The sequence below is a fragment of the Lepidochelys kempii genome, chromosome 7 (genome assembly GCF_965140285.1).
Source record: "Lepidochelys kempii isolate rLepKem1 chromosome 7, rLepKem1.hap1, whole genome shotgun sequence".
Lineage (NCBI taxonomy): Eukaryota > Metazoa > Chordata > Testudines > Cheloniidae > Lepidochelys > Lepidochelys kempii.
Window position 1 is genome coordinate 19156603 of NC_136386.1, and position 21896 is coordinate 19178498.

The window sequence follows — 21896 nt, forward strand, 5'->3', positions numbered from 1 at the left end:
ATCCAGCTTGTGGACACTCCACAATTCAGGGGTGGGACCCATCCTTATATAAAATAAAGTTGGGAGTGTAAATCGTTTAAACTTCCATGTGTGAAGGCAATGCCACAGAGCTGAAGGGATCAGTGTGGCTCAGGGATGTTCCATTCCCTTACCTACGACAGACAGCAGCAGCAGGATACTGCAGATGACTATTGAGACTATGATCGCTGTCTCGCCTCCCCCAAGGTGCAGCATAGCAATCGTCTGGTTGAATTTTCCAACCTGGATCTAGAGAAGAATACAAAGGAAAAAAAGTCACCCAGTAGTTAACAAGCAACTAGGAGATCAGCAGGAACTTGCTACAGGGGGAAACGCTTTGCAGGGGCAAAAGATCACAACAAAAGAACAGAACTGGCAATTTGCTGGCTCAGACATCTTTAGTCCTCATGTGTGGGTCCAATGTCAGGGCCCATGAGCTGCTCTTCATGGCCAGGCCTGCAGGTGCTCTGTGTGTGGAAAGGGTGTCACCTAACAGGGCTGATTTTTCTCCCACATACACCAATGTAAAACAGGAGTAACTTCAGTGGTGTTGCTGGAGTTACACTGGTGTAAATGGGCATGACATACAGCAGGCTCAGGCCCCCTGCCTCTGTTTCGCCAACTCGCAATGACACATACATGTGATGCTGAGGCTGTTGGTTACCAGGCAATATCAGGTGTAAAACTCATGTGGATTCAAGAGATAGTGGCCACCATCCAGTGTAGTCAGGGAGAAGCTCCGTTAGGTTTTACACAAATTTTATAGCTTCTATCCAGCAGGGGTCCATGGGGCTAAGATGCACAAACCCATTCACTTTATACAGTGAAACCTACCTAAGAGACCAGCCTTATTAAAGAGCCTTCTGCTCATGAGGCCAATGCCCAGCATCCTCATCAGCATTATGACAGGTTTCAGAGTAGCAGCCGTGTTAGTCTGTATCCGCAAAAAGAAAAGGAGTACTTGTGGCACCTTCGAGACTAACAAATTTATCTGAGCATTAGCTTTCGTGAGCTACAGCTCACTTCATCGGATGCATTCAGTGAAGTGAGCTGTAGCTCACGAAAGCTTATGCTCAAATAAATTTGTTAGTCTCTAAGGTGCCACAAGTACTCCTTTTCTTTCACCAGCATTAGTTATCATTTATATTGTGGTAATGCCTACAGGCTTGAATCAGGGTCAAGGCTGCATTGTGCTAAGTGCAAAATAAAAGGCAGTCCTGCCCTGAAGAACTTCCAGTCAAATAGGTACAATTCTTAACCCAGTTCCACTGTACTTTCCACCCAGACCTGCCGTGAATGCAGAACTGCTATCAGTTAGTGAGAGAAGCGTAAGAATTGAAAGATACTGAGACAAAAATAAAATAAAAAATGAAAATAACTAATCATAGTACTAACAGGGGGCTGATTGTCTTGTGGTTGTGGCACAGGACAGGGAGTCAGGAGACATTGGTTCTATTGCTGGGTCATATGTCACACTTCCTGTGACACCACGGGCAATCCCCATGTGCCTCAGTTTCCCCACTTGTATAATGGGGAGGCCAAACACTCTGGCCTCCCAGGGGATTGTGGGGTTTAACTCATTAATATTTATGGGATACAAGAGAAAACTAGCATCTTTACAAGAAAGAAAATATGGCCTCATACCATGGTTTCACTTCTGGAAACTGAGTTTCACTTCTCCAAAGGAATGAGAAGAAAGAAACTCCAGCAAAAAACAAAGTGAGCTTGAGGAGGGCGGGGTGCAGTGATCTTATGATGATCCACTGAACAAACCCATATGGAGAAATGGTCTGAAATAAATCGGACGATATTCAATAAGGACAAATGTAAAGTACTCCACAAGGAACAATCAATTGCACACATACAAAATTGGAAATGAGTGCCTACGAAGGAGTGCTGCAGAAAGGGATCTGGGGGTCAGAGTAGATCACAACCTAAATATATGAGTCAACAGTGTAACACTGTTGCAAAAAAACAAGCATAATTTCTGTGATCTATCAGCAGGAGTGTTGTAAAGACATGAGAAGTAATTCTTCCCCTTTACTCCGCACTGATAAGGCCTCAACTAGAGTATTGTGTCCAGTTCTGGGAGCCACACTTCAGGAAAGATGTGGACAAACTGGAGAAAGTCTAGAGGAGAGAAACAAAAATGATTAAAGATCTAGAAAACATGACCTGTGAGGAAGATTGAAGAAACTGGGTTTGTTTAGTCTGGAAAAGAGAAGCTTGAGAGGGGACATGATAACAGTTTTCAAGTACATAAAAGGTTGTTACAAGGAGGAGGCTGAAAAAATGTTCTTCTTAATCTCTGAGGTTGGGACAAGAAGCAATGGGCTTAAATTGCAGCAAGGGAGGTTTAGGTTGGACATTACAAAAATCTTACTGTCAGGGTAGTTAAGCACTGGAACAAATTACCGAGGGAGGTTGCAGAATCTCCATCTTTGGAGGTTTTTAAGAACAGGTTAGAAAAACACTTGTCAGGGATGGTCAAGTTATGACTTAGTCCTGTCTTGAGTGCATTTAACCCTCTTATCTATTCATCTATTGAATCCAATATGCCACCAGGTAGTTTTTTAGATGAGATTTATTTCAGTTACAAAAGGTGTCAAAAATCTGTGGTTTTCGATGGCAGGAACTTTACTAGTAACCTGGTGCTGTAAAATGTTCTTGAGTAATATGATAGCCCTGTTGTAGCTGGCAAGGAAGGGACTCTTCAGCTGTATTTATTGCTTATATTAGAAAAAATGTTTACAGAAGACAGAGATTCCTTGAGCACATAGGTATGTACGTATACTCCCCACCCCGCACCTTTACAGGCTTTATGCATCTATTGAGGGTGTTCATCAGACAGCCACTATAAAGCAATACACACTGTAGTGAGAAAAGGAGTACTTGTGGCACCTTAGAGACTAACCAATTTATTTGAGCATGAGCTTTCGTGAGCTACAGCTCACTTCATCGGATGCATGAAGTGAGCTGTAGCTCACGAAAGCTCATGCTCAAATAAATTGGTTAGTCTCTAAGGTGCCACAAGTACTCCTTTTCTTTTTGCGAAGACAGACTAACATGGCTGTTACTCTGAACACTGTAGTGAGGTTTTCATGTGTTTTGTCTAAAAAAGTTCTAATGAGGAAAGATAAATCTGCATTTTACATTCTGGATTTTTTTATTTTAGCTAGACTGGGACAAATTTGCATTATTGCCAGAAGCAGAAATCCCAGTTTCAGTGTTTAAATGATTCTGCAGTGAACTAAAATGGGTTTGAAGGCCCCTTAAGGTCTTTTGGATTTTTTGTACAGATCTATTAAAAATCCTTTTTATAGGCACAGTCTATTGGCTGGAGCGCATTTGGGTCAAGGTTAAACTGTGGTTTCCTTACTTTACCACAGAGTGGGGGTGTAGAGTACAATTCTGCTGTAGGACAAAATTCTGCTGTCAAAGCAACATCTCTAACATGCTGCTCTCCCTACATGGGCAGAACTTCCATTGACTTTATGGGAGACTTGCAGACAAGCTTAGTCAAGGGTCATCATCAGGATCAGGAGAATTTCACCCATACTGAGCCACAATTTTAAAGGGCAGCCTTCCTTTGTGCAGAAACAGCTGCACGCACAACTAATTATGGGTGCAAGTCCTACCATTTAGACAGCTGTATGAAACTCACATTTAGCCATCCAAATGGAAAGATTTGCCCCAATATCTAGTTGCACCTCTACTGCATTACACTGCTAATAACCAGCTGTGACTTTAGTAACATGTATCATTCCCTTGTTTATCTACATTCTGGGCACCCCCAAGGCATTAACCAGAAAGCTTGCTGTTGAAACCAAAGCTAGCAAGATGTGTATCACAAGACCAGGTTTTTTCTAAAATAAGAATTTCCCATTTTTCAGTTCCCACTAAAAAGAAAAAAAAAATTTTCCTGTTTTCATTAACAATGGCTTAGGAAATCCTGGGTTCTGCTACTTCTGCATTTGTTTGTTTTGATTTTGCATAGACCGTCAAACACGAAGGCCATAAGCAATGAATAAGGAGCCTCCCCGCATAGAAGCAGTGGGGTTGCTTCTGAAGTACTCTGTTTCTGGGGAACATCAGGCCACACATTCTTCAAATCCCTCTGTGCTCTTCCTACCCCCTAAGCCACACGTCCCTGCAAATTTATTATGGACACATTTACTGGAAAAAGAATCAGTTGGGATGAAGGCTATAGGTTCTCAGGCGGTTGAGACAGGTGGAGACATTGTCTCCAACTGTGAACAGCTTTAATCTCACCCCTGAGGAGCCAAGGGCTATAAATGAAGTGAAAGCTGAAGGCAAAGGCATACAATTAGGGACGCCCTCTGGAAAAAAAGGAGTAAGGAACAATAGTAAAGCCACAAACACAAACCCTCCCAAGAACAGTTGAGAGCTGCTTTGACATCAGAACGGCCTTGGATCCTGTCCCTTGAGTTCCATCAGATCGAGACAGGCCAGTGAGATGATCTAGTGCTGGGGAAAGATGCCAGACCGATGGCCCAGGGGATGACTGAATTCCTCTTTTTATCTGCAGAGCAGCTGCAGATGGGCAGTGGCAATGTGAGCTTCCCAGTGCTGCCCCCTCCACTGCACTTCTCCTCTGCCACTGTAGGACTGAGAGGGGCATTCAGGTCCGCATTCCCATTCAATCCCTGCTCGTCTGCTGACGCTGATAACAAGGGGGCCTGACCACCAGTAACTGGGCTGGGAACTGCTGAACTCATTTCACATGGGCCATTCAGAGCAAAACCTTTTAGTGGCGAAGGATCGAGTGACAGTAGGATTTTACACTCATTGCTGGAACTGGGGGACTTCCCTCTACAGCTTATAGTGCAACCAGCCATTTCTCAAATGAACCCACCAGGAGCAAGTGCCATCATTTGGCTGTCAGCACCCCAGAACCTGCAGAGAAATGGCTGCCTTCTCCATACTTTAGATGTCACAGAATCATTAGGCTAAATGCTGAGAGATGCTCAGTCCCAGTAACTCCCATGGAAGGTGCTGGTGCTCAGCACTGGTCAGTATTTCACCCTCAGAGAGGAGAGGTGGAAAAGACCTGTCCATTCATCTAGCCCACCCCTCTTCAGCCATTGTAGAATTGTTCCCAGCGGTGTGTTCACTTAGTGCTTTGCACAGGCAAGTGCTAAGGGAATCCTGAGGCTAACATGCGGGTTCCCTGATATATTAAGTTCAAGACACAGAGTGCTCTCATCCTGCAAGCTCAGACCATCCTGGCTTGTGGCACTCACCGTCACGGGCAGCTGTCTTTCCGATGTGCTCAGTGACTCGTTGACTGAGCAGTGAATGACTTTGTCTGAAACAATCTGTATCTCACAGGAAATGAGGCCAATTTTCACTTGGTACTCATCGCTTTCCAGGCTCAGGTTGTCAGGCTCTTTCTAATTACAAAAACAAAACCAGGACAACAAAGTGAATTAGTCAGTCCCCCGAGCGTCAGGCCCACTTGCAATGGCTTCTTTGTGGAAGCCCTAGTAAACTTCCTGTACCTCCTGCCACCAGTCCAGCCCTGGGAAAGCCCTCCCTCTCTGCTGACATCTTCCATTTTTCCAACCTTCTATGGGAAATCCAACCTCCACCCATTCCTCATTTTCCTGTTTCCAGTCCCTCGCCATCTCCAGTGTGGCACATGGAATGGACAAATGCCCTGGCAAAGCTTGGAAAATACTGTCTTTGATCTGCTCTGGTTGTGCATGGCAAATACATATCAGAGAGACTATATGGGGCGGGAGAGAAACGGGGTGGCTTGATAGCTTGTGGATGGCTGCATTAGATTAGAGAGAGGAAGAGAGTATTTTTGAAGTATGCTTCACTCAGTGAAGACGTTCTACAACAAACGAGGGCTTTTAAACTTGTACATTGTCCAAACCACTCAGTCTTGGTTTGCCCTGACTTCCTTGTTAATTTAACACAGTAGCCATCAAAGAATTCAAAGCCCATTTCTACAAGAACCAATCTCCACAATCATGGACATTAGATATGGAAAAGACCCTTTGGTCACTTGGTCTGTTCCAACTATATCCAGTGCTTTGTCTCCCTCCTTGCTGCTACATCCTTCAAATACAGTACTAGGGTATCATAATCCATCCCTCTAAGGCATCACTTGGCCAGGCTACATACTCCAACACCCTAATCTGTTCAGTAGGAGACTGCAGGCTCATCAGAATTTAGCATTACCCTTGGGAATGAACTGTTCACTCCTCTGAGAGTTCCTTCCCCCTTATCCCCTACCTACACCCATCCCTCCTTTCACCCCTCATGCCTTCTCTCTATTGCATTTATAAGGAACTCATCACCCACTATGGTATCTAGTCAACCTACCCACTCAAGAACCTCACAGTGAGAAAATGGTGACATCCTAGTGTAAAGTCTTAAAGCCAAAAATCCAGGAGGCCCTGTGTTAGTCTCTTACATGTATAACCAGAGTCAGGGGTTCCCCAGGATGGTGCTTGATCCATTTCTCCTTCTTGGCTGTGAAGAACTGGGGGTTGGCGTAGTACTCCAGGCCGAACTTGCTGGTGTGCTGGGCCTCCTCAGGGTACATGTACTCATCGGGAGCCAGCCTGTCGTCCATGTAGAGGCGTCCATTGATGTAGAAGTCCACCAGTGCTGGCTTGCTCCCCACAGTGAGGTTGGAGGCAGCTGGAGAGGGGCAGGTAATCATAGTGTCGGTGTGAACCTTACAGTTCTGAAAGCAGGAAAGAGCATGTGCATCAAAAATGGATAAACCCAAGTCTCAGTCATGTGTCAGCAAATGTCCTGAGAGGCCCAGAGCCCTCAAGCAGCTGCGGCAACCTCAGATAGGATGGCACTGTAAACATTAATAATAATAATTGCAGTGCATGGGCATAACTTAGGTCTGACATGCTTCTGAGCTAAGGAACATAACATTCATCCCAGCTACAGCCCCATCAACAGCAAGGGTTAGAGACCAGGTCCAATGCTTTTATAGCTGGTAGATTATTATTCAGAACCTCCCCAGTCACCAGGCAGACAACCCGGTTCAGTGTCTTTGAGCTGCATTAATGCAGGACACTTACTGTTTGTTCTTTCCCGATGCTGTGAACCACCATCGACACATTCTGAACCATCAAAAAGCCATGTCCTCCAAGAGTGATGATCCTGCCTCCACTGGGAAAATAAGAAAGAGGTGAGAAAGAGAGCGCAGGTATCACTGACAACATATATGCTGCCAGACTAACCAGATATAGGCAGGGAAAATGCACAAATATACAGGGAATAGCATATTGTTTCAGTAATGAACATGTGATGATTACAGCAGAGCAGGTTACCCAGGGGCCAGCAATGTAAAGGTTAGCACATATCTAGCTCGATACTTAGATGAATTAGGACTTACTCATTTTTTTTAGCTTAGCAAAGAAGGGCTAAGTACTGGGTGGGCCAAGCAGCCCGTTACACTGACACAAATTCAGCATTTTTCAAAATGTTATTTTTGATTTAGGAAAAAAACCAAACCCTGTGACAATTCATTTGTGTTTTGGACCTGCTGTCTGTGGCATGAGGTGCTGTCAATGTGCAAGCAATTAAAGAGAGCAATGAGATGGCTGTGGCACATGCTTCACTGGGAGGGAGGGAGGAAGGGAGAAGTGGCTCCTGTCTTCAGCTGAACAGCAATTGCACCCAGGCTTTGCCCTGTATGTGGCTTTTCATTTCCCCCATTTCATGTTCTATTTGCTTTAATGACATGGTGATATCAAGTAACTAGTCTGGGAAGTGGGGGGTGGGTAGTGATTTATCCACTAATGTCCAACAGGTTCAATATATTCAGTGCCTTGTCTCTAGTGTCCTTATAGTCAGGGCCTTCTTAAGCCCTTAAAACGGCTATAAATTGTAGTATGTTGTTGTTACTTATGTTTATTGTCCCTGTTAGGCTCTTGCCAAGTCTGTGTAATTGTTTGGGATCTACGGCCTTTTAAAACAACTTTACTCCTCATCATATTGATAATTTAGTAATGCCATAAACCAAATTAGATCCAGCTATCTGCTGAGTTACTTGTACTTCATGATCATATCTACAGCAACATATTAGTATTGAGAGAATTCATAAATAATCCTACAATAACAAATCAGTGTGAACAATATTCACAAGTAACCCTACAAAACAAACCACTATGCACAGCCCAACCCTTGTGAGTAGCTCTGCATTAACAGAGTGGTGTGTACACACCAGGAAAAAACAACTTCCATCAAGTTTCCAACATTGTATTATTTGGAAACCAAAGGAAGTTCAAAAAACAGTTTCCAATTTAATGAGAAATGCCCTGGTGGGTTACTTTTTGGATGTAAGCCTCTACATTTTGTCACTCTGTGTTTAGATACAGCTCTTGCCATTCACCAGTCCTGAGACTGATAAAACTCCACGTGAGAAGCCGAGGGTTGGGTGTGTCATTGATGTGCATTCTCACACAGCCTGTAGCCTTGGTATTGCACTTCTGATCTGAGTCATGGCTCTGCTGGGCAGGCTGTAGATAGCATCGGACTCTTGTAGTCATAGTAGCCTCCATACTTTCTGAAGGTGTTGTTTTCATGGCATTTTAGAGAGGAGGCTCAGGTGCTGGATTCTCAGATTTCTGTGGTCAGACGCAGGCTCTGCACTTTCAGATTTTACTGCTAAGTGAGTTGGGATTTCACAGAGAAATCCAAAAGCAACAGGAAGTCCAAAGGCTCCGGGGAGACAAATGAAACCAAAGTAACATGCTTTAAAAGTGAAAAGTGGTGGCATTAGGAGCCATTTAAACACAAAATTACAAATCTCAGTTGATTGCCTTCAGTATTATTGCCAGTCAGAATCCTAAGACTCAGAGGGTATGTCTGCATTGCAATAAAACACCCACGGCTGGCCCATGTCAGCTGATTCAGGCTTGCAGGGCTCAGGCTGTTGGCTATAAAATTGCAGTGTAGATGTTTGGGCTGCAGCCTGGGGAGGCTGGGACCCTCCCCACCCTCCCCAGAGCCCAGGCTCCAGCCGGAGCCCAAACATCTACATTCCCATTTTATAGCCCCACAGCCTGAGCCAGCTGACGTTCCGGCCATGGGTGTTTTATTGCAGTATAGATGTAGGCCCCCACTTGAACTTCCATAAGGCACCTACAAGGTGTAGAAGAAGACAGGCAGTAAAGTTACTAAGGATGACAGTCAATGCTTTTCTTCCATTTCCCGTGTGAATTTCAGAGAAACTGGCTAGAACTAGGACCACAGCCAGCAGGTGTCTGCATAACTCCTCAATGTAGCTCTGCCAATGCACCGTAGTCCTGAGTTGTGATAGCTCCTGGTATTCCAACCCTGGGGACACCACACTGCTTTGCCAAAGCCCTCAGTCCTGACTTGCAAAATCCTCAGGCATTCTTCCCCTGAGGTCACTATTCAGCTCTGCACCTCAGTTGTGACCAGCAGCACCCCCACTTCAATCTCAGGGTCAGACAGCTGTGTCTATGCACCCTAACTCAGACCTGCAGCACCTCTGTTGTTCCAGTCCTGTTAGCTCTTCGCTTTGATGAGTACTGCATTCACGTTTGCATTCAGCAAAATAAACAACACATTTCAACACACTTCACCTGATCTGACTCCTTTTCGGGTTGATATCTGTTATAATCGGGTTTCTCTCATACTTGAACGTGATGTTATCATTGATGCAAGACTTGTTCTCAAACTGGACACAGACTCGCACAGCCATAGTGAGCTCCACGGCCGGCATGGTGCATGTGATGGTGGTAGCAGTTCGACTGGAAAGAGAAAGACATAGCAAGCTGCAGAGCTCAACAGCTGAACAGAGAGTGCATGACATGAGGCAGCAGAGACCTATTCCCACAGCCCCAGTGTTGGCAGCGGGGTGAACAGCCTCAGGTTTGGCATTCAGGTGCAGCAAGCAGCACAAAGCCATGTAGCTGCTCCACACCTCCAATAATGGAATTGTCTTTAGAGAGTGCCTTTAACAGTGGAAATACTTTGCACTCTAGATGCTTTCCACTGGAGGATCTCAAAGCACCAACCAACAGCAATGGATTTCATCTCACCATTCCCATTCCCATGGGAGAGGTGCTAACATCAGCATTTCGCAGATGAGGAAACTGAGGCCAATGATCTAAAAACTGGCAGCTGTTTTGGGGTGACTCCTCTTTTGGCAACCTGACGTGAGACACCTTGGTGTTCCCAAGTGGCCATCCCAAAATGGAGGCACCCAACATTGTTATTTTTACAGCATCAAATAGTGTGCCTTGCAGTACAATAAACAGCATAAGGTCCTTGCCCTGAGAAGCTTACAACTGAAATGACACAAGATGCAACACTGAGACAAGAAAACTGTGGGGTGGGGATGGCAAAGGACAGACAGTGGACCCTGTAACAAGACCACATGATTACTCAGCAAAGGTGCATGCACAGAATGGCTGAATTTATTTCATCTGGGGTTAAAATATATATGGAATGTGTGTAAAATAAGTAGATTTAAAATTATTGGACACTTTACATTTTTTTTTTTTAGCTTAAGCAGTTTGATCAAGGTTCCATAGCAAGTATCTAACAGAGCTGGGACTAGAAGCAGGACAACCTAACTCCTAGGGCTGTGTGTATAACCACAAGACTACATATGACTCAGAGTACTTTACCAACTGTACTTATCACCTCTGCCACTGCTGGATTGCAGCCACTGCACCTCAGTGATAACTATGACTGTCAACTTCCTGCACTTGTCCTACAGGAGAAACTCGCTACATCCTTAAGTCAAGTGGCCACATGACAACTCAGTGTTACATCCTTAAGTCAAGTGGCCACATGACAACTCAATGTTACCACACTGGCAAAGCACAAGACTGCTCATGACAACTGGGATGGAGGAGGGGGCAGCTCAGAGGATAAATTTGGATGCTACTTTTAAGAAGGTGTCATTGGCTCCTTGGCCGTAAGCCATCATGCCAGCTGGCAGCAGTGCTCAATGGACTCCCTCTAAACGCCAACTCTCTGGTCAGTTGCTATAACAATATGATCCTTCCTACTAGCTGAGGCTCTTTTAGACTCCTGCTCATTGGTGTATCTACAGCAAGTCCCAAGTGCCAGCCCAATAACACAGTAACATGGGTCGTCTCCAGACAGCACTTACGTGAGGTCTGTGCACTGTTTAGTGCTATTGACCAGGACACGGAGATCAGATCCTACACTGAGATTACTCCCGCTGATGGTTACTTTGGTGCCTCCAGCTTTAGGGCCAGCACTTGGAGCCACGGACTGCACCTCAGGGAGCTAGAAAAAGAAAGGGGAAAGAAAGGTGAGATTTTTCAGCAGTTTCCTAACCCCAGTAACCCCATAATGTGGTAATCTGGACACAAGCTCCATTTAGTCAGATGTTGCCAGTGCTGTAACACCACCATCACAGATAAAGATCTAGCTGGCTCCTTTACCGAACAAAGGGAGAGACCAAATCACACAGGCTACTTACACCTCTCTGAAGTGAGGAGCGGAGCCACCCTCCAGGCCTCCAATCTACAGATATGCTTGAGTCCTAGTCTAAAAACCACAGATAGGCACAAACCACAACCCTGAATTCAAATTCCCTTGAACCTTGGGACTGTGTGGATCCAGATCCGAATTTAATGGCTTGTGTCCAATCAATAAGGAAAACATCTCCTTTGGTCCAACTCCCACCTGAGAGGGAGGCTACCTGTAAAGCCATGTTGGATGGTGGTTTTGTGATCTGGGCATGCATCCATCTGGGTCTGGATAATCAAACATCAAATTCATTTCCCTGCGTCAGGTTTCAAACCCAGATCTCTAGGGGTGACAGCTCCCAGCAGGGAAGCCACTGAGTTGGTTTGCCCCTCAGCATTTCCCTCTGCCTTCCTCTCTCCCCATTGGAAGCAACTGAAATTAACAAGTGCATTATTTATATTTGCAGCCCCTTGGAAATTTTACTGAGATTCAAGGTTCAAGGCTTTGCTGCCCAATAGAATTTGGAGAACACAATGGATGCCATGTGGCTCCCATATGCAGTTCCAAAAGCAAGTTCACTGGGTAGCTTCCCTGCCCTGGCATGAACATGAACAGTACACTGGGCATGAACAGTACACAGGGCATGAAAAATAAGTTTTAAGTTATTTTACAGAGCATTCTGTGGTTCCCTGTAAAAGAGCTACAACATCCTTGAGGAACCAGATGTGCAGGGTTGCAGAGCATATACGATACTGTGGAGACCTCAGCCCTACTACAGACATTGTATATTACTGAGAAAAATACATGCAAGCTGATAGCAGCAAATATTGTTAAACCGCTTACTGTCCCATGGTACTAATGTCTTTTCCTGTTAATTCCAGCCGTACTGTCCTGCTATATTACAAGTTCTTCTTGTCCTTGTCACACACACTGGGATGGATTGTATTCCTCTATAGCCATTTCCCCTGGGGTTTCTGATTGTCTTCCATTTCTACAGTATTTATTTTGTTAATTTAAATGGATCAAAGCCTTTAGGCAGCCATCCCATGCATGGGGCTCCTCCCTCATATATTAAAAGATATAGTACAAAATATAACATAGAAGATTATTTGTGCCCACCAAGCCCCTCAAGCTCTCAGCCCAATCCCACCCCATTAGCTGGGGTCTGTCACTTGCAGCTTTATCACCAGCTGGTAGCATTGTTACTTTCCACAGTAACTCTTGAAAGTTCAGCTCTACTCAGGGACCTGGCTAGACTGCCCTGGCACGAATGCCCTGGCACAATCAAAGGGCCAAATTTCTCTCTGGTGCAAACTCAATGGAGTTAAAGTAGAGATGAATTCCCCCTCTTTTATGTGTTCCTAACTAGGACTTTGTAACCCTCAGAACAGAACAATCCCTGTGGAAGCCATTTCAGCTTCTCACAAAGGATTTTCTGGGACTCTTAGACATTTTCAGGTAGATCACTAGCAGTTCTGGAATTCAGATCTCACCTAGGCCAGTTTTACATGGTGAGAGCTGTTTTACACTCCATATTTACGTGAGAGCAGAACTGACAAAGAGGAATCAAATCGCTCAGCTGTGCAATGCAGCTACCTCTGGGGCGAAACACAGTTGTTGTTTCAGCTGCAATACCCAACACTTTGTAGGGCACTATTTAACCCAATCTTTTCTTTACATACATTCAGGTCCTGACCCCGGGATTTCAGTCTCCACATTTTTTGTTCCATTTCCTAGCCCAGGCTGAGGGAAGCAGCTGATGATGAGACAGCCTCCTTCCTGTGAGAGGAACAGAAAAATGGCTCCTCCTGTTTTCTCTGCCTAGCGGTGTAGCCACAGACACAAGTCTGGTCAGTGGCCAGGAATGTAGGGCTCTCATGAATGCAGCTCAGGGTGCTGGCAGTTGATTTTCTTTCTTTCGTTGGTGTTGCTTTTGCAGATGTTTCGCAAGAGGTCTTCCTCAAACACACCAAAAACAACTTAAAAAGAAAGAGCACATCTGCCTCCATTCCTTACCCTCTTTCACCTCTGTGTCACCAATACAGCTGATATGCTGTGAGGTCTACTTTTCTGGATTACAAAAGACACATCCTGGAGACTCATGATTCTCTAGAAATCCCAAACTCTGCAGAAAAAGCAACTGGATCTTACCAGCATTTGCAGTCTGCACTACCCTTATATCACATCACATGAATATGCCTCTCACCTAGCTAGCTCCGCCCTTGTGGGACATTTTGGATGTGAAAAATCTAACACCTACTGGAACCTGAACCTACTGACACTAGGATCCCAGTGCACTTCCACTGAGCTGGAGGGGAACCAAAATCAACCTGCTGGAAGTAATGACAGGTGACATCTTATTTCAGGCCTCTAGAAGCTGGGACAATTATATACTCTATTCCAATCAAAACCATAGCACAAACCCAAAGAACTATAGTAAAGTAGCATGCACTTGGCATACGAATCATTCCAATTGGCTTGCCCTAAACGGCATTGGGATACTAACTAATGGGTTTGACCTGAGACTTGGTCATAAAGGTAAGAGAAGCACTGGTCTCTTTCAGACCACTAGAGAAGGATGACCATCTCCATGGGCTACTGAACAATGTTAATCAAAAGAGGTCTTGAGAAACACCTGCTACACATCACACAGGTTAGCTGACAACTACACCTGCACACAACTAACCTTTAAAAATCTGGGCCTAAGTACTTGTCTGTGAGGTCACATAGCTAAGGTCTTTCCAAATGCATGGTCCATTTTGGTCAATTTCACAGTCATAGGATTTTAAAAATCATAAATGTCCTGATGTCAGCTATTTACATCTGAAATTTCATGGTGTTATAATTGTAGGGATCCTGACCCAAAAAGGAGTTGTGGGGGGGTCACAAGGTTATTGTAGGGGGGGTTACAGTATTGCTACCCTTACTTCTGCGCTGCTGCTGGTGGCGTTGCTGTCTGCAGAGCGGGGCAGCTGGAGAGCGGTGGCGACCGGCCGGGAGCCCGGCTCTGTAGGCAGAGCCAGCAGCAGGAGCACAGAGGCAATGATGGCATGGTACGATGTTGCCACCCTTAGTTCTGCGCTGCTGCCTGCAGAGCTGGGCCCTCAGTCAGCAGCCGCCACTCTCTAGCCACCCAGCTCTGCAGGCAGCACCGCAGAAGTAAATACGCCACGGTATGGTTTTGCCACCCTTACTTCTGTGCTGCTGCTGGCAGGGTGCTGCCTTCAGAACTGGGCTGCCAGTCCTGGTGCTCTGAGCGGCATGGTAAGGGGGCGGGGAGCGGGGGAGGGGAATCGGATAAGGGGCAAGGGGATGTCAGGGGGCAGTCAGGGGACGGGGACCAGGGGGGTTGGATAGGCGTGGGAGTCCCGGGGGGCCTGTCAGGGGACGGGGGTGTGGATAGGGGTCGGGGCAGTCAGGGGACAGGGAGCAGGTGGGGTTGGATTGAGGTGGGGTCTCAGGGGGACAGTTAGGGGCGGGGGGTCCCGGGAGGGAGCGGTCAGGGGACAAGGACCGGGGGGGTTGGATAGGTCAGGGGTTCTGAGGGGGGGCAGTCAGCAGGCGGGAAGTGGGAGGGGGCAGGTAGTGGGCGGGGGCTGGGTTGTTTGGGGAGGCACAGCCTTCCCTACCCGGCCCTTCATTCAGTTTCAGAACCCCGATGTGACCCTCAGGCCAAAAAGTTTGCCCACCCCTGGGCTATGGTGACAGTAACAAAATGGAAGCCAGGAAGAAGCTGAGGAAGAGAACTGGGAGATCCTATGCTCCCCAAGACTATCTACCTTGTACTGTGCACATACTGTGGGATTGCTGTTGAAAGCAAGGAGGAAAAAACATGGACAGAGAATGATGGGAATGTTGGCAAACTTCTCTGGGCATGTGCCCCTCTCCTGGCTGGAAATGGTGATGTGAGGGCTAACATGCAGAGTGGAAAGAAACAGAAGCCCTTTCTTGGCATTTTGTTTTGATACAGGGAGCTAAAGTCAGCCACACTGAGGCTCATAAAGTGAATAGCTGAAAACATCGCTGATGGCTCATGACTCTGTGAGCTAGGTTCTTCCTTCATGTAAGCCAGTGGAGCATCAGAGTCTCGCCAGAGATGAATTTGGGCTCAATGAGATGGTGGCAACTTACCACATAAGAGTATCGCTCCCTTGATTTCCCTTCCCTGCTCACGTTAACCGTCACTACATCGGAAAATATAGAGGGAGCTTCTCCAGTCCGGCATACAACCCTGCAGGAGAGAGAGAGAGACGGAAAAAGAGGGGAGGTCAGAACAGAGAGAGAGCAGAGCTCAGTAAGACTGAGCTTTCCCTTGCGATCCGCCGCCATTGCACCATTTGCAGCTCGGGTGGGCCTAGTAATGGTGGAAGTACTAACACAGACCAGCCCCCTGCCTTTTCACCACCACCTTGTCTATAGGCGCCTTGCGGAGGGTAAGGCAACCCTGGAAAGAACGTCTGCCTGCTGCGTACACTGCAGCTGCCCCTGCGCTGCCCCCACAGTAGTTCTGCGGAGGGATATTTTAAGGAAAAGCTCAGTGGAGAGACACAGCCAAAGGCTCAACAAACAATCCTGGTCTCACAGATATATGGGGCCTTGTACAGGGATCCCTGGAAGACACTGTTATTTAGCTAGTACCTGCTCTTGCTTTCAGCTGAATAGCAGAGCATGGGTGGAGCTTCTCATTAGTAGTGTCCAGCTAGTCCAGCATGAGGGGCAAAATCTTTGTCAATCAGGCATGGAGCTGTTGGTGCCAGGAGACTCTGCCTCAGAGCATGGGCATTCTGGGCTGTCTGACCTGCTGCTCTTCAAGACCTTGGTTCATAGCCTAATATAACCATCTCTGTTGGAAACTGGCTGGGGGAAAAGGGGCTTTGAGGCTTTTGTAGAGGATTTCACTCCCAAGGAGCCTGGAGACAATCACCTCAGCTTTCCTCTCAAGCCTGGAGGTGATAATGGGGAAGGCTATAAAATAATGAAGTGAGACAGTACTGACATGACGTGTAATGAAGGCGAACGGTTTGACAGCTCGGGGGGGCAAAGTTCTCCAGTCTCTGAACAGGTTCTCTGCAGGCAGCAGCTGTGCACACTTCCCCCACACCGTCCCACCAAGGGGCCTCAGCCCTTCTCTGGGAGTCTCCTTGGCCCATTCAGTCTTTGGTGGAGACTGTTAAGGAGTGGCCAGTTAGTGCCTATTATAGGGGTGGGGTTGTATGTCATGTAGACACTGGGAAGAAAAACTAAGTCCCCACCAAACTTGCTCATTAGGTTGAAAAGCAGCTCAATGCTGGTAACTATCAGTCCCCACTATGAGTGCATGCATGCATGCATAACTGAATGGGTCACTATCAACGTCACCCAGCCAGCCGTTTTCCCATCACAGGGGAAGGGGCGGAATTGGCTAACTGAAAAAGGGAAAAAATAAACAATCCTTATGCACAATCTCCTGATTTTCAGTGGCTCAGCCTGAGTTACTCACGCCTCAGAGACCATGTATCTGTCCCAGAGTGGTGCACATCTCACACTCCCTATCTTGACAGCATTAACGACATCACTGAACCTACGGCCCAGGTTCCTTCCTCTTATTGTGAGCAGAGTTCCTCCTTCCAGGGGCCCACTCAGGGGCTCAATCTGCCAAGGAGCCAAAGGAAAAGGGGAATGGGTTAAAACAGAACTGTGGAAAAGCCTTTTGATTTGATTCCAAAGTCATGTCTGTTCCTCTGTGTGCGTGTGTGTGTGTGTGAGTACACTCTGTTTAATCTGATTCTGTCCTGCCTCTGCCACTCCAGCTTCACATGCATGGGCCCCCTCGGCGTGCTCTTCCTGCAGGAGCTTTGTGGAAAAAAAAGGCCTTACAATTCTAGGGTAACTCTGGTGCCCTCTGTGGGCACAGACATCACTGCAGCTGCCATTGAAAATGCAGCCACCTCTGGAGAGAAACACAGCAACTCCGCACAACAATTTAGGAGACAGAGTGGAGCAGCAGAATCTTCTGAGACTGTTAGTTCTTTGGGGCAAGGACCATCCCTTCATTATGTGTGTGGACAATGCCTAGCACAATGGGGTCCTGACCTTTGACTGGGGGCCTCTAGGCTCAACAAATAAACAAACAAATACATAACGAGTTGGACATTGGCCAGGGAACAAGTACCCCTCCCCTAATATCATACTGGGGCACTGATCCCGAGTCAGAGAGCAGACTGCCTCCTACTGAATCACGTTGTGACTTTGTCGCAATTGAATATTACACCCTGCTTCATTGGGATGGGACCACTGCAAACAGCGGAAAGGTTGCAAGCTGTCATTTTACTGCATATCCATGGGAGATTTGCTTTGTTACTGTCTGTTTTGCAGTGAGCCACTTGGCTGCTTTGATTTCATTATTCATCTGGTCTAGTTAAATACACTGCCCTTAGAAAAGGCCCTTTACATTTAACAAACTTATCAACAAATAAAGCCAGCAAAAGCTGCCTGGTAACATCAACCTTTCTCAGAGTGTATTTGGAGAGGCTGCAGCTTGCCCCTCACTGTTGCTGCTGCCAACACAACATGACGTAAGCCAGGGGGTGGAAGGTCAAGAACGGAGGCTCCTTCTTCCGACAAGCTGGTTACGGCTGATAATATTCCACTACTATGCTCAGTGCCCCTTCCCTATACAGTTGTTCTCCTTCTCCTGAGGATGACTCTGTAAACACTGCAGCAAAGCTGGCATGTTTCTGTGATGGAGGATTTAGATTCAATGCCCAGTGTCTGCTAAGGAAATAGCATCACAATCCTGTGACATCCTGAAACCCGAATTCTTGTGGTTTGTTTCCATTATTTGTTTGGCAAGGAGCTGATAATATTTTATATGTAGGCGGGGGGAGGCTCATCAGAGAACATTCCCTTCCCACTGTTGGGCCTGTGATAGTGACAAGATGGAATGGGTTATGGGAAACACAAAATACATACACACAATGTTACAGCACTCTGCTTATGAGTGGATAGCTGTATGCTCGTCCCCTGCTTTGGTGGATTCATTAGCTGTTTTCCGTAGGATCTTTGCTCTCCAGATTTTTGGCCCTTCCCATGAAGTTGATCCTAGTATTTCCCAAACACACACTCTTCTCTGGGACTCTGCATCTGGAGTGGAAGTTGGTGGCTAGTCCCCTATCTCTAATCAAAACCCAGGATTCCAGAACAGTGGGAAAGTTGGGATCCAGATCTAGACTTTGAGTGAACTTTATGTCAGTGTGTTTTAGAGATGCTCCAGACACTGTGAACCTCACTATAGCTTCAGGGCATGTGTGGATGGGTGTTTGGGTGCAGGTTATTATTTTATCTGTACCCATTCTAATGACTATTCCTAGCTAATGAATCTTCTGGTTAATTCTGAAAAATCACTCAGCATGAATAGCATGAATCCGTTTGATTTTCCCATCTCCCCAAAACAACACATGGCCTTGGAGAGTCTGACAAGAGCTGTGAGTGATACCTAGATAGCATCTGGAGCTAGTCTGGAGTTTTCAGGTGAATGGGCAACATAACAAATTGGTGAACAGAACGGTGCCAGTCTCGAGCTCATCTTGCATCAAGGATAAAGCACGATTTCTCAGCTGTCCCCACTGAATGACTGGTAGTAGATGCTACACCTGTGACCTTCCCCTTGGTTTTGAAACTCAGGGCTGTGTTGTTTGTTACATTATATGGAGTGATGCTGACCTGCAGAATGCTCTCTCTGCTGCATTCAAGTCTTACCTTCCTAATCTCTGGAGCAGGACACATGACTGGGATCTGTGGGGATTCAGTGTTTAGTCTGCAAAGGGAGCTGCTCTCACTCCAGATGCATCGGTGCCCCAGGTCCTCTCTCCCCAGGCACTGAGAACAGTCTGCGCTTCCAGTTGCACAGTTATAGACCTCCACTAAACCACAGGAGACAAAAGACAGTGTGAGTTCCCAAGGCTGGGTCTTCCATGACTGTGCTTAGCTTTATACAATCAAACACCAAGCCAAATATATATATTAACCCATACAGCATATGAAATCCAACAGGCGAGCAGGACTGTTTGCACATAGAGCAAGCTGAAGGGGCCTTGGCTGTGATCCTAAGGATTTCCCAGAAGTACTGGGCACTCACTCCCACTACAATATGATTTAGCATTAAAAAAACAACCCTTTTATCAGTTTATGTTACATTTTTCTAATTCTCAGTATCCACATGGGAAGCAGCTCGGCACAACTGATTCCATCCTGCTGCAAAGCAATCATATTGCTTCCATTTTCTGTGACAAAAATCTAATCGTTACAATGCTCTGTACAATGTTTACATTCCCCTTCCTTCCCTTTAGCAGCTATGAGCTTTCTTGACTCACTGCTCCCACTAGGTCTGCTTGTCTCTGCTTCCTAATGATTTTCCTACAGTGCTTTCACCTCTTTATTAGCTGATTCCCAGGTTAAGTAACCTTCTCAACCCTCAAGCCAGGGGTGAAAGTAAGTTAGAGGACTTACCGGTATGCCGGAGTCCTGAGAAGGGGGCGTGGCCTCAACCGGAAGAGGCAGGGCCTTAACCGGAAGAGGCAGGGCCTTAAATCCCCGGGCCCTTTAAATCTTGATTTAAAGGGCTCAGGGCTCCAGCTGCGGTAGTGGCAGCTGGGATCCCAGGGCCCTTTAAATCACTCCAGGACTCCAGCTGCCGCTACTGCACCACAGCCCTGGGACCTTTAAATCACTGAGGAGCCCTGGGGGCTCCCAACTGCCACCGCTACCCCAGGGTTCGGGCAGCAGGGCTCAGGTGGGGGTTTAAAGGGCCAGGGCGGTAGCGGGGCCTGGAGCTCCAGGGCCCTTTAAATCCCCGCCACCTCTACCCCAGGGCTTCAGCAGCAGGGCTCAGGCGGAGATTTAAAGGGCTTGGGGCTCCAGCAGCCGCTACCGCCCCAGCCCTTTAAATCCCCTCTGGAGCCCCACCGCTGCTACCCTAGGGTTTCGGTGGCAGGACTGGAGGGGATTTAAGGGGCCGGGGAGCTCCGGGGCCCTTTAAATCCCTGCCAGAGCCCTGCCACCACTACCCCAGGGCTCGGGCAGCAGGGCTCAGGTGGGGATTTAAAGGGCCAGGGCGGTAGCAGGGCCTGGAGCTCCAGGGCCCTTTAAATCCCCGCCACCTCTACCCCAGGGCTTCAGCAGCAGGGCTCAGGCAGAGATTTAAAGGGCTTGGGGCTCCAGCAGCCGCTACCGCCCCAGCCCTTTAAATCCCCTCTGGAGCCCCACCGCTGCTACCCTAGGGTTTCGGTGGCAGGACTGGAGGGGATTTAAGGGGCCGGGGAGCTCCAGGGCCCTTTAAATCCCTGCCAGAGCCCTGCCACCACTACCCCAGGGCTCGGGCAGCAGGGCTCAGGTGGGGATTTAAAGGCTTGGGGTGGTAGCGGCGGCTGGAGCTCCAGGGCCCTTTAAATCCCTGCCAGAGCCCTGCCACCTCTACCCCAGGGCTTTGGCAGCAGGGCTCAGGCAGAGATTTAAAGGGCTTGGGGCTCTGCCGCCGCTACCCATGGCTTTAAATTAGCGTCTGGGAAAACTGGTCCCGGTACGCCATACCAGGGCGTACTGGCTTACTTTCACCTCTGCCTCAAGCCTTTAGTCGTTGAAATGTGGGTATCCTATGAATCAACCGTTAAACATGTTCAGGAAACACTATTTTCACTTCCCCATTCCCTCAAACCCACACATGTTTGCAGGAACGTGTAAAACACAGAAATAATCTTACTCAGGAATGGCACTTCTCTTGCACTTTTCACCAGAGAGAATATCAAAGAATTTTATCACACAATTAATGAATCCCCCCTGCCTTCATATGCAGATCCATCACCCCTTTACAGAGGAGAAACTGAGGCACCAAAAGGCTACCTTTTCAAAAGTGCCCACTGATTTTGGGTTCCTCTGCTTTGGCGCACCCTACTTGAAAGATATAGGGCCTGGTTCCAGGGGCATGCATAGCTCTTACTGACTTCAGCTGGAATTGTGTATGCTTAGCATGTGGCCAAATCAGACCTTGGCTGTCTCAAACTGAACACTCTGAAATGGAGATCTCTAAAATATATGAACTTTTTTGAAAACATAGGCCCCTGCAATCTGCCTAAAGTCAAAGAGCAAGTCAGAAGTGAGACAAGAAGAGAACCTAAGACTCTTATCTCCCTGCTCTAACTACTTAACCAAATTGTTGTCAATTTTTTGTCTGGGGTTCAATGCCCTTTCCCAGCTCCCCACATAATGCAATAATCCACCTATGCTTAGGCTATTGAGTCTTCACAATTATGCATGCAAACCTCCCGTTTTCCATGCAAGAATTGCTGGTTTAGCTCCCTGAGTTAGTGTGTCACACTGGGCACTATTAAGACTAAGGTAATGGGTTACACTTTCTTTGATATTTTCGG

General features: G+C 47.0%; 1 protein-coding gene across 2 annotated transcripts in view; it reads right to left on the bottom strand.

Annotated features, from left to right (window-relative positions):
• Window positions 1–21896, bottom strand: part of PLXND1 (plexin D1) — a 123699-nt gene that overhangs the window by 41632 nt on the left and 60171 nt on the right. For both annotated transcript variants that reach the window (XM_073351269.2, XM_073351270.2), the window contains exons 12-20: window positions 19231–19394; window positions 16973–17124; window positions 15625–15724; window positions 11168–11307; window positions 9627–9794; window positions 7092–7182; window positions 6464–6739; window positions 5283–5432; window positions 153–267 (exon numbers count right to left, since the gene is read on the bottom strand). In XM_073351269.2, the coding sequence (XP_073207370.2) occupies window positions 153–267; window positions 5283–5432; window positions 6464–6739; window positions 7092–7182; window positions 9627–9794; window positions 11168–11307; window positions 15625–15724; window positions 16973–17124; window positions 19231–19394 (1356 nt within the window). The remainder of the gene's footprint in view (window positions 1–152; window positions 268–5282; window positions 5433–6463; window positions 6740–7091; window positions 7183–9626; window positions 9795–11167; window positions 11308–15624; window positions 15725–16972; window positions 17125–19230; window positions 19395–21896) is intronic.